Source organism: Enoplosus armatus, chromosome 21 (genome assembly GCF_043641665.1).
Source record: "Enoplosus armatus isolate fEnoArm2 chromosome 21, fEnoArm2.hap1, whole genome shotgun sequence".
NCBI classification, from domain to species: Eukaryota; Metazoa; Chordata; class Actinopteri; order Centrarchiformes; family Enoplosidae; genus Enoplosus; species Enoplosus armatus.
In genome coordinates this window covers 11,099,859-11,112,425 of record NC_092200.1, presented here as the reverse complement: position 1 = coordinate 11,112,425, position 12,567 = coordinate 11,099,859, and the positions used below count along the sequence as shown (strand labels likewise).

The 12,567-nt window shown below is 41.0% G+C and overlaps 1 protein-coding gene across 2 annotated transcripts in view; it reads right to left on the bottom strand.

Annotated features, from left to right (window-relative positions):
* neto1l (neuropilin (NRP) and tolloid (TLL)-like 1, like) overlaps positions 1 to 11,638 on the bottom strand; it is a 61,898-nt gene extending 50,260 nt beyond the window's left edge. For both annotated transcript variants that reach the window (XM_070927957.1, XM_070927958.1), the window contains exons 1-4: positions 11,611 to 11,638; positions 10,724 to 10,780; positions 10,488 to 10,622; positions 9,823 to 10,071 (exon numbers count right to left, since the gene is read on the bottom strand). In XM_070927957.1, the coding sequence (XP_070784058.1) occupies positions 9,823 to 10,071; positions 10,488 to 10,622; positions 10,724 to 10,780; positions 11,611 to 11,638 (469 nt within the window). The remainder of the gene's footprint in view (positions 1 to 9,822; positions 10,072 to 10,487; positions 10,623 to 10,723; positions 10,781 to 11,610) is intronic.
* Between the last annotated feature and the right edge of the window lie 929 nt (positions 11,639 to 12,567).

Below are 12,567 nucleotides of genomic sequence, written 5' to 3'. Positions count from 1 at the left end.
ACACTTACGACAACCCAGCTAATTTCTAATGCAGTTCAGGGAGCAAAGACCATATGCATCATGGGTACTGTGTGCAGTAGCAAACACAGCGTGAATACACAGAAGGTCGCTCGATTGTGGATGTAGCACAGGAAGGACACAGGGTTTGAATAGGAAAGCAGCCAAGATTCTGGTACAGATTGGAAAGACACACACACACACATACACACAAATACACATGTTCCAGCATACTGTATTTACACACGGGTATTGATACATATGGTGTGTGTATAGATACATTCATACACACACAACCCCTTCACTCCAATCCCCCAACCAGGCCACAAATAAACCCCCACACACAGCATGGTTTTCATTGCTGCAGTTTTCCAGCTACAACAGAGCGGTGCCCTGACCCCCACAGCATCTGTAGCTGAACAGCAGGCCTGGCTAACAAACTGCCACAGAGGATGGAAGCAGGAGGCAGGCTGAGCCACTGATTGATCTGCAGGGTAATTGGCTGGGAGCGTCTGAAACAGCCAAAGGACGTAAATATCAGCCATCCTGTTGGATAGTGAGTTAAGTTCCACGGGGTGATAAACTCTGACTGGTTGGCCCATGAGTGACAGCTCGTTGTCTGATAAGCTGGTGAACATTTTGTGCCGGGACTTCTCTGCTGCGCAGGAAGGGGCACGGTGTGATGTCTGAGGAGGGACAGGAGAGGCGTCAACTGGAACAGAAGTGGAGCAGACAGAAGAAGGGAATAAAGGTGCAGACACACCGGAAAGTGTTACCGCAACATTTTATTTTTTTATTATTATTATTATTAGCAAGATAAATTTATATAACACCTTTCAAAAAGTTACGAAGTTACAAAGTGCTGCACTGACAACCTGCAGGTGTAGCTGCTAAAACACTGTAGCTGGCTAGCTAATTGCTCACATGCTAGCCAGCTGGTGCTAGTCAATTACAATACAATGACAATTGTCAGTTGTTACACTAAGTTGTCAGTTAGCAAGATAGTTAGCTTGGTCGCTAAATAAATTCACAGTTTCAACAGATGTAGCTTATTTGTACCATAGACTCTTGTCGTTTAACTGTTTACAAACCACACTCCAACATGGGATGGCTATTAGAAGTGGATGATGCAACACATAAGCTAAGACAGCTTTCTCTGTTTTTGGACTCCTGGGCTTCATAGACTGACAGTTTGCTATTAGTCAACAAAGCCAATTTGTGTGTCAAAGTTCAATGTTTGCACATATTTACTTCCCCTTGAGCAAATACACTGATGAAAGCAATTCCATTGAAATTAATTGATTTTTGCAATGACATTTGTCTGTTTGAAATGCTGGAGAATGGACCTCAATGGCTGGTCCACGCTTGAAGGATAATTCCAGTTACAACTTTTAATGTCAGTTCTGTTGGTTGTGATAACATTGTTCTCACCAAGTCGGGACATAGTGACAACATGAGTGGTCAGATGATTAGACAGGTTGTAAACAAGACAACATTTTAGCCACATTACTATATCTAAACTACTTTATTTAATGGTAAACCTGGAAGTGAGCACACCTGAAATATCAGGAAGAATCTCTCATTGCACAGGAATAGTGTGTGCATATAACTGTGGTTTGTAAAAGTTGAAACGGGAAGTCGGCCTGTAAACTAGGCTGTGATGGATCTTTATTACGGAAAGTTCTGGCAGTAATTTTACTGTTCGCCTTTGGTTTGTCTTTTCTCCACCTGGGGGTTTGTTTAAAAACCTGAAAGATGCCACATCCACAGATCCCTGCCATTAACTTGGTAAGTACAATGTTATTCCTGCTGATAGAAATGATGGCAAAAACCATGAAAACCAGGTTGTGACACACTGGAATTATCATTTACTGTGGACATTGGGGGTTACATAGCTGGATTTCCTGGAGCACCACAGAAAGCATTTAAAACATGTATGCCAGTGTTCCCTTCACATGGATCTGGAGCATAACACATAGAGGAGGCAAGGAGAGAAGAAAAGAGGTAGTGTTTGCTGAAAAAAGAGAGACAGAGAGATGAGTGAGGAGAGCGAGGGTGTGACCGACCTCCTCCACAGCTGCAAGAGGTGTGCCTGCAATGCTAACTCGCTCCATCCATCTCGTTTTGCTAAAATAGAGGCAGTGTTTTCAGTTGAGCTCAAACACAGCAACCGTCATTCTTCCTCACCACATACGCAGGAGATTCTTTTTGAAATGACAATGACGTGGGCAGCCTTAACTAAAAAAAAAACACAAAGCTAGAGAGAGCCTGTTCTCCAAACACAGGTCTGTTTTTTTTTAGTCTAGACCACTATCATCTTTTTCACATTGAAATGAGTCATCTGAAAAGTAAACACAAACAGAGACCCGGTTATTTTCTCTTTGCCAAAGCCCTTCAACTGATAGCATTACTTTGGGGAAATTGCATTACACATGAGGAGCATACCTCCACTGTGAGTAATGTACACCTACACATTTTCCCAGTAGAGAGACAGATAACAGGCCCATAACAATCAGAGAAACAGTAGGCAGCGCAGAACAATCAGGGAGAAAGCTCCATGAGAATGTGACTTGCACTGTAGGGAGCACTAATGACAATAAGCATTAGAGCAAAACATTGGAAGGAAGATCTTTTTTTTTGTGATGCATGAGGAGTGACTATATGCAAGCAGCTCATTCAGGCAAACACACTCTTCACTGAGATCTCGGGAAAATGCACCACAGGAGATTTCTCTCTCAATTTCTACTCATGAATTTCATCTACCATTCCTCTGTGCTCCTTTGTGAATCTGAGCCCCTACCAGTGTTGGGCCATGGAAAATGAAATTTTACTCCCAGTGCCTTAGGTGCTATAACAGTGCGGGACAGACTTTGACAATGTTTTCATTGGATTTAGGTTGAGAGGTATCACAATAGAAAAAGCCAGACCACATCTCACAAGCACGGCTTCCACTATTTTTGGCCACTGCACGTGTCATGATTCTGAACTGTATGGTCTGTTTCTCACCTAAACATTGTCAAGATTTTGGTAAGTAGCTTAATTTGAGATCTCAATGTTCTTTCTTTTTAAAAATCAAAAGCAAAGACCAATGACAGCCCAGCAATTGGCGCGGTCGTCCAATCAGTAGTAGGAAGAATTTAGGTTACCAGGAGTAAACTGTCAGCAGGTGTACATCCTGATTGACATGTCTGTCTGAAGCTGTCAAGACTGTCCAGACCAAAATGACAGGAGCACAATTGTGATGTTCAAAACTACAGCAGCTATTCTTTACCATCTGTATTTACCATCCTTATTTGTGGGTATCAAAAAGTAAACACCATGTTGTGCAATAAAGTGAAATACCAAGATTTACCAAACCACTTGAATAGGACTTGACTGGAATAAAAAGTATGTAAAAAATGCTTGCAAATATTAGTATTTATTTGTTATACTGTTAATAACGCATCCGTATCATCTTGCAGTCTATGGTTTGGCCAAATTCCCTAAAGCTACTTCTGTCTCATCATATAACTTAGGTTGGATTTCAATTCTGTCCTAAAATACAGTAAATGATAACCATCACGAATTATAACATGCCTACTGCCAATCTGGTGAATGTCAGTGTCTTTGGAAACTTAATTCTGAGAGTTCAGTGGATGCAAGTGAACAAAAATGGACTCAAACATTTAAATGTCGGGTGTTGCCACTGGCAAATGACTTTGGATACAGATGTGAGACTGGGAAGTCGCTGAACTTTCTGTCCAGCCTCAGCAATGATGCTGCCGAAGTCAGTTCCTTCCAAGAGCGAAGAGTCGATCTCTACGGTTCAATTTTCAATTTTCCAGTTTGAGCCCATCTAGGTTCAATCTCGTGGCCCTGCCTCCTTTATGATAGACCCATATATCCTATTCCAGCTATAATCTTCAATGCCATTTGACTCATTTCATTCCAGAAAGATTCTCAGTCCAGTTAGAGCTTGGTTGGGCAATAAGCCACTCAGATCAATCCGTGTCATCTTGATTATAGATTCATTAGTCATGGCCTGAATTCGTACAGTAGAAAACGTACAGTAGCAGTGCTACTGAAGGTGCCTTATAGGTAACATACAAGGCTATATAGCATGCTGACCAGTTCCCATTTGACAGATATTTTACACAAGAAAAATAAAATCACTATGATGAATCAGATTTGCATAATTTTATGCATAATTAAGTAAATTTCAAAGGATTTTTATCAAGCATTTTCTACAGTCCATAAATGACCACCACTAATACATTTTAAATATATATATAACTAAAAACTACACAAATCCAATTCAGGATGTCATTTTTCTTGAAGCAGTACAGAAAAGTCTTCATATTTCATCTTTGAATGTATTCAAAGACCCACATCACAACAGAGAAGAAGCTGAAAACCTAATGGGCCACATGAGTATACATATATATATATATATATATATATTTCATGTCCCCACAATATGTTCAATAAAGGAACAGTACATCAGTAGCCCTTGGATCAAGGAAACGCACAAATACTGCCTGAGTCTCCACATAGCAGCATCTGCCTCAACACCAGGTCTTGGCTCTGCAAACAGCCGATGATCGGAGCATAGGGAGCACGAGGGGGAGAACTTGCAGCTTTTATTTGCTCTGGCTTTGGCTTAAGGTGCTGAAACACCACTTAATCTGCCAGTCCACAGGGTTCTAAGGTCACGATGCCCTAGGACGACCTGAAAAGCAGAACGCTGCTCCAGTCCCCCAACAGCCTTGCACACACACACACACACGCACACAAACACAGAAACACACACGCAATGGTTCCTCCACTCAGTAATTTCCCCTGCTGCACATGCACTATTTGACTATTCTACTTGCAATCATGTTTATATCAATATCATAAGGCTGCTTGTCGAAAATGTTACACATTGGCTTTGTTGCTGACCTCCAGAGATGATTTGAATTCAGGGAAGGCAACTTCACATGTGCTATGAACAATAAGAGGCGTGATACTGTACTGGCTTTAATGACAGACAGCTGGATTTTACTGTGGTTGCCTTTGGTTCCATTTGTATCAGCACACTACTGAAATTAGCACATAGCGGCACAATATCACACTCTCACAAGTTACCACTACTTCAAAACAAAATTATTGCTTATATTTGGGCAATAATAAGAAAGACAGAAAGGATGAAACAAAAAAAATTAAAATCATCCCAGGAGTTCTTTTGCAAATTCAAACACAGCCTTTACTGGGCCCGAGGCTTCCAGCCCTTTCCTAAACTACTCTTCTCGTGGGTGGTTTGCTACTTACCCCTCTGTCCCAGGCTTCTCTCGCTTAATTCACTGAACTGCCTTTTATATGTGGACTTGACTGTGGAGCAGGGGAACATGATGACTTCTGTGATACACTTACAGTACGCTCTGCATGCAGCTTCAAAGTGGCATTAGGATAATACGTTAAGGTTAAGTGTGCTGCATCTTGCCATTTTTGAGAGACTCACTAAGGGTGCATCAATATGCACTTAAAGGAATAGTTCGACATGATCGAAGGCTTATTAATTTTCATGGCAAGAGCTTGAAGATTAATACCACTCTCAAGCCTGTACAGTAAATATGACGTTATCGCCCACATCAGCCAGTAAGCTTAGCTTACCTTAGCACAAAGACTGCAAACACAAAACAAAAAAGCAAGTCTCAGAAGCTCTGTCTAAGGCCACATTTACACCCGTTATCAACACTTGATCTGAATAAATTATCTTGATATTGACATCAAATCCATAGGCCTTTGCATTACACCTGGTATTATTAAGCGCCCTTGTTGCCTCGATTCTGCCCGTAAATAAAATGAAAACTTGTAAATAACAAATGGCACAGCCCAGTGTCAAGGGAAGCGATGCAATGGATGAGTGTCTTTCTTTTTTGTGAGGGAAAACTTGCTCACATCCCAATGTGTTAACATGCGTTTTTCCTTGTCCAGATACAGATTGCACACTAATGAAATGTGTAAATGGCGTTCAAAGCCCATGTTTTGTTTGTTTAATCCGTACACAAACTTTGCAAAAATTAAAAAAAGGCTAGTAGGTGGATTTTGTTACTATTTGACCTGCCAGGTTTGCTGTTTCCAGTCTTTATGCTAAGCTAACTGGCTGCTGACGCTAGCTTTATATTCACCATACAGACGAGAAGTGGTGTTAATCTTCTCATCTAATTTCCAGCAAGAAAGTGAATAAGCATATTTCCCCAAATGTCGAACTGTTCTTTTAAGTATACACTAATGACTAGTACTGGTAATTGGTACACTAGTGCGAATATGACAGCATCTATCTAATGGGCTGTATGAGTTGTGACTATGATTCATCTGGGAGCCCACATGTGTTTGGTGGGCAGAGGTATTTCCTGACTTCATTCAGTCAGCTAACTAAAGTGAGTCACACATGCCAGCCTGCCAGATGGACTCCACGGCCTGGTGAGCTTTCATGTACTGATCCTTACACAGGTGCTGGACAGTCATTGAAAGTGTGTCTTTACAGCTGAATGAATTCAATAGGAAATACTATAGTTGTATGTATGATATTCAAATATTTATTTTGTCAAACACCCCCCCCCACACAGCTTTCAAACCCTTTGCAAAAAAAAGCTATGATATATTTTGCAGGGGTAAAACAGACTGCTGTAAAAGTTCTGTGACGCCAGGAAAGACCAAGTCTGAGGCATCTGGGTGTAATTTGGTTGACAAATAAATTGCGCATCACATCACTTGTGCAGCCAAGTTCATTTAGTCACTGGTCTGAGTCAATCTCTAGTGTCTGGTTCCCCAGCATCTCTTACTTCCTCTGATGCCACATATAAATTAAATACATAGCATCTGCAGACTTTAAGTGCTTCACTGAAGTACCTCAAAATATAATATGACAGCGGATATTGTGAGGTTCTCGTCCCTGCCCCTTCATTCACTGGCTGCTGTACTAACCGCATTAGTCATCAAGAGCACGCGGCTCTGAAAGGACACTGGCAGAATGTGAAGGAGAAGCATAAGAGTTTTTATCTCTCTGCTCCTAAAATGACTGAGGAAAGAGAGGAAGAGGAGCTGATTCATGTCACCTTTGTTGCCTCTTTTTTTTCTCTCCCATTCATCAGAGGAGGGCTGTGTGAATTAGCATGGTTAGCAGAGCAGCTGCAGATGTGAGACACTATTCACATTGCCAGATTTCAGGGTATCAAGTCGAGTGAATTCAGGACTTTTATCTTCTTTAATTATGTAAATCATATGCCACAGATATTTCCTATCAAGTCGAGAGGCAGAGCTTTTTTCTTTCCTCTCAGCAAATTTTCAATGAGACTCCCAAGAGAAGCAGGCAGAGGAAACAATACTTCAATTGCGTATTACAGAAAACGTGGTCTGGATTCTCTATCTCTGACTATCAGGGCTGGAAATAACAAATTATCTTTCCTGTGTAGTTCTTTTTAAAGTAGTTTTTGGAGGTTACAGTTGTGATGTTTCTTTTTCTTTTATATACTGTCTTTCAATTTTTATTCACATCCACTAGGGAAGACAATCCCTCTCTGCATCAGAAAACCTGGACAAGCATGTAATGTAGAGGTCAACAATACAATTATATAAAAATACAGTTAAACAGTTAAATTAAATGCTCACATTTATTAAAGAAATTGTTTGACGTTTGGGAAAATACACTTTTTATCTTTCTAAAAGATCAATACACTCTTTGTACAGTGAATATGGCGCTATACCACCTGCAGCTGGTTAGCTTAGCCGGTTTGGGTTGGCCAAAGTTTGGGTTTTATAGCTACTGACTAAACAAACAAGATGTAAATTAGTGAGCTTAAAGGCGTGTTCAGACACATTCTGAGGCAAATTCTAGATTCTAATTGCATACAAAGTCACTGGAAAGATACGACGGGCACAATTAGCTCTGTGCGGTGTGATCTGAGGTGAAGACGTGTCCATGGTAGTTTGAAATGGCAGCTTGAGTGAGAATAAAAGTTCTTATCCTGGGGCTTTATGTGTATGTATGTATGTATATATATGTGTGTGTATATATATATATACATACATACACAAAAGGAAGATAAACTGGAAATAACTGGAATTCTGAGGTCAGTCAGAGGCTGAGCTGAACAAATAAACACACACACTACCATGCACATGGCTTGTGCGCACTAACTGTACTAATTGTACAGTTAGTAAATGGGCTCTTTAGGGGGAATCAGCACGGACTGAACAAAAGGTCCAATGGTCAAATTTGTGAGAATGACGCAAAGAGAAAATTCAGTTTGCTTTCGTCAGAACATACATTTAGAGGGGCTGCTCTGTTTCCTGTCTTTGTGCTAAGCTAAGATAACTGGCTGCTGTCAGTAGCTTCATTTTTACTGTACAGACATGAGAGTGGTATAGATCTTCTCATCTAACTTTTGACAAAAGAGCGACATAGTTCGACATTTTGTTTGTTGCATAGCTGACATGAGCTAAAATGCCATTCATTCAATGACATTATTGTGTGGTAAAATATAGATACTCAACTAGCCGTGCTGCTAAGGAGCACCAAGTAACACCTTTACAATATCACAAGTGCACAGAGTAAAACTTGAAATCGTAGTTGACAGAGCAACTGATGTGTCTAACACAGCTGTAGGATAAGAGACTCGTGCCTCAGCAGACAGCAACATCTATAACACAGACCATATCGACGCCTGACACTCTCTTGAAATTTGTGTTGATTCATGTATTACTTGTCTTACACTTGTTTTTTTTCTTTCCAACTCCTTTCTGAATTGCATGGAAAATATCATATTTGACAGCGTAAAACTCTTTTACACTCTTTACACTGAATACGTTGATCTACAGCAGTTATACCTTAGTGTAGTTTTACATAAGCAATTTAACTTCTACTGACAAATCTCAGAAAAGTAGCAGTACTTCTGCTTAACAATCCATGGTATGAAGTCCTTCACTTTATTCCTCAGTAGATTTCATTGCTATAGACTGTACTTCTTCACTGTAATTTCCCATAGAGACCTTCTCCATGCTCATTTCTCGATAACAGCACACACAAAAAGCATTTAGAGATAAATCTATAGTCCCTCTTCACCTCGATAGCTTTCTTTTCAATAGCCTGTAGCTAGTAGCATGTTTTTCCGATGAGAGGTCGATGTGCTGCATAAGTGTTCATCATATAAACAATGACAATGGTAAAATACCCCCGATGGAGCAGTGGATGTAAAGACAAATTGGCATACCCTTCGTGTTTCCTGGCACTGTGCCTTTCAAGCCTCAAACACACTAAAAAAGTTGACAGTGTTATTAAACCCAGTCAAGTGTAGGTGAAGGAATATTAAATCATGGCTATGCCCTGATTCCTTGTCATCAATCCTCACACCTCTTCAGTAATGGGATTTCAACCAAAGATGAGGCAAATTAAGAAAGCCAAGGTTTTACACACAACCATAATTGCCACGATTGTGTTCGACAATGCCGATTAGTCTGCTATGCTCTCTCTGCCTCTTCCAGCCCTGAAAACTGAGGAGTGGTGCTGCTGAACTCAATTCAAATCTGACGCTGCTCCGCATCACTCCAGATATATAGAGAGAAAACAAATAACAGTGTATAGCCAGTCACAAGAGTGTCCCAGCCAATGACAAAATATTGCCAATGGAAATATTGAGTGTGTGCAGACAGACAATCGATAAAACTGCCAAAGGCTCCCACAAGAGCGATGTTTGCTATTCATTTGGAGCCTTGCTGTAAGGGCTATAAAGCATGGATATGCTCACGAAAGAAAGAAATGAATTGACAAGAGCAGAAAGGCAAAAACTATTACAAAAAAAGTACCTGCAGTGAAGTTGTAACTTGCTGAAAATCCCACCGCTTCCAGTTCACCATCTGTAACAAATTTTATCCACAGATATCGGCCGCTGCTCCTGATGTCGGGCGGGCTGTGCTGACCGCAGTACCGTCCGAGAATTGGGGAGAAGCCAAATGGTCCATCCCGAACCTCAATGTTGTCAAATTTACATTCCCAAGAGGACTCGATTGAATAATTCTCCTCAAAGTGTAGATCAATACACTGCCTTGGGGGGGCTGGAAGACACAGTGAAAATAATTACCACCTAGCACAAAGCAGGGAGTAAAATATTAGTCATGCTTTCATTGATGAGCGCTCAACCTGTTTCATTATCAGCACGCCCAAACGCTCAATACACACCTCCAGTCCTAGTTGTTAGTCAGTTCATCTCTAAAACACCAGAGCTTTAGCTTCACTTTGGTGATTTTATAACCTTATCATCTGCACTGATCAATCAAGTATCACATCCTAATGGGAAAAATACAAGCCTGAAGTGGCCACCCACTGTCTAATAAACCAATACATCTCATCATTCTCTAAGGAGTTTCTGTGATCCTTCTCCACCCAGGATACCCCTCACTTTAGCTTCAGAGAAGGAATAGCTGGATCACCTTGCTTTTTCACTGCTGCTGTGCTTAAAGAGAAGATTTACCTTCAAGGATGTAAACACACTCTGTGTCTGGGGGGTATTTGTTTGGGTAATTGGGAGAAGTGAAGAGCCCTCCTTCTGATTCCTTCACCCACGTTCCACATTGACCTGCAGGCTTCACTCCAGAATTGTTTTTTACTAAAACGTACACAGCAAAAAAAAAAAGAGAAAAGAAAAGTGAGAGATTAAAGCTTTGAAAAGGGGATGTAAAGACGTGCGGCTGTGGTGATGGAGATTACCTGCTGTATCCTTCCTTGTTGCCCCAGACAACCCAAGTATGAGAAGACTTGCAACAACTGTAAGATCAGAAAGACAAATACATTTTTGATGGATGACTATGATGTGCACATATTTTTTGTTTTTCTGTGTGTCTCTGTTTTCTGCACAGCCTGATTTCTTGCTGAGGGAGGATTGAGTCAGCAAAGAACACATCTTCAGGTTTTGGATTTCATGTACTGTACACCAGCGTTATGCTAATGCTAAACCTGTGCTGGCTGTAACCTTAAAGGAATCCCAAAAGAGCACACAATATCTAACATACATATTATAACAGGCAATTATTGGTATATCATCAGTTATGAGGATTTATATATTCTGCAATGTAAAGGAATGAATGCCTTAATAATGCTAATATTCTCCAAATAGCTCAGAACATAACCTCTAGGCCTGTACTGTAACTTAACCATGACCCAAATGACTCCTACTTACTGCCCAAGTCAGCCTTAACCAAACCAAACATTTTAAGAAAAACTAAAACAAATGACCATAAAAATATAAATGCACAACCAGAACATGTTATGAGTTGTCAAAAAATTACACCGTTTTCTTATTAAGAGTATTTCCTCCCAAAAAGACAAAAGAGAAACCCACAAGAACTTAGTGTGACCTTCAACAGTGAGTTTACAGGTTGTAAGATGCAGTGTCTGTGTATCACCTCGTGAAATTTGTTTCATCCCAACAAATCACCACGCTGCTTCTATTTTTAGTTTTTTTATCTGTTGCTCATTTATTTAGCGTCCTCCGAAAGTGATTAAAGGATCGCTGTACTTCTCTTTTGTTGGGATACAAGCAAACAATAAGAGCTTTGAGCAAGTGTGCTTCGGCTGACGAGATACGGATGTCTTACCGTGATGGAAGCTGTGCCCATGTACCATGTCTGTTCCTTTCACAAACGGCTTCAGACTCAACTAATTCCATTTAGATTTAGGAATACTTGAAGAGGAAAAAAAGATGGAGATGAGAGTTTTCACGCCGAGAAACCGCTCAATCCGTACAACCTTTTCGTAGTGTTGGGGGGTGGGGGGGGTGGGGGGGAGAGCAAATGTACTCCTTAATAACAAAAATCCTCGCAGATGTGTCACAACAACTAATCACCAGTTTCGTATAAAACCAAAAACAGTTCCAAACACTCGCCCGATTTCCATCCAAGCGTTTCTAAAACCCTTTGGTGCTTTTGATGCACTGAAAGGATTAATAGTCCCGTCATCAGCCCTTCTCTAATCGCTCCACCTTTGCAATCTTCTTTTGGAAAATATCATGGACAGCCTTGTTTTGTCCTCTTTGGTCCCTTTATCAGGAGAGGGGATCCTTCAGGAGCACGTAAAACCACGCAGCACTCATCTCTGCAGCGTTTTCTTTACTCTCTTGCGGTGCGTAAAATCCCCTGGAAAACGCCGGGTAGTCCAAAAAAAAAAAGAAATTAAGTGGTGTTTCGTTTGGGTTTCATTTGTCGCCTCTGTGTTTCTCAGTGTTGCTGTCAGTGTTGTTCTGAGTGCATCCAGCTGTCTTGGCTCCTATCAAGTGGAGAGTCCCCGCAGCCAGCAGGAGTTAATGTATGATCTCCCTCCTCCTTCCGTTCATTCAACACTGCCGCCGTCCAATGCGCCACAATCCTCACGTACTTTTGACGCACGCATTGAAAACTTCTCCAGGACACGACTTCCTCCACGCACAAACACGAACCCGCAGCAGAAACAAAGTAGAGAAGGAAGCGCTAATGTGTGTGTGTGTGTGTGTGTGTGTGTGTGTGTATGTGTGTTTGGACAATAAGCACGCGCCACAGAATTCATTTCAGCTCGCGGAT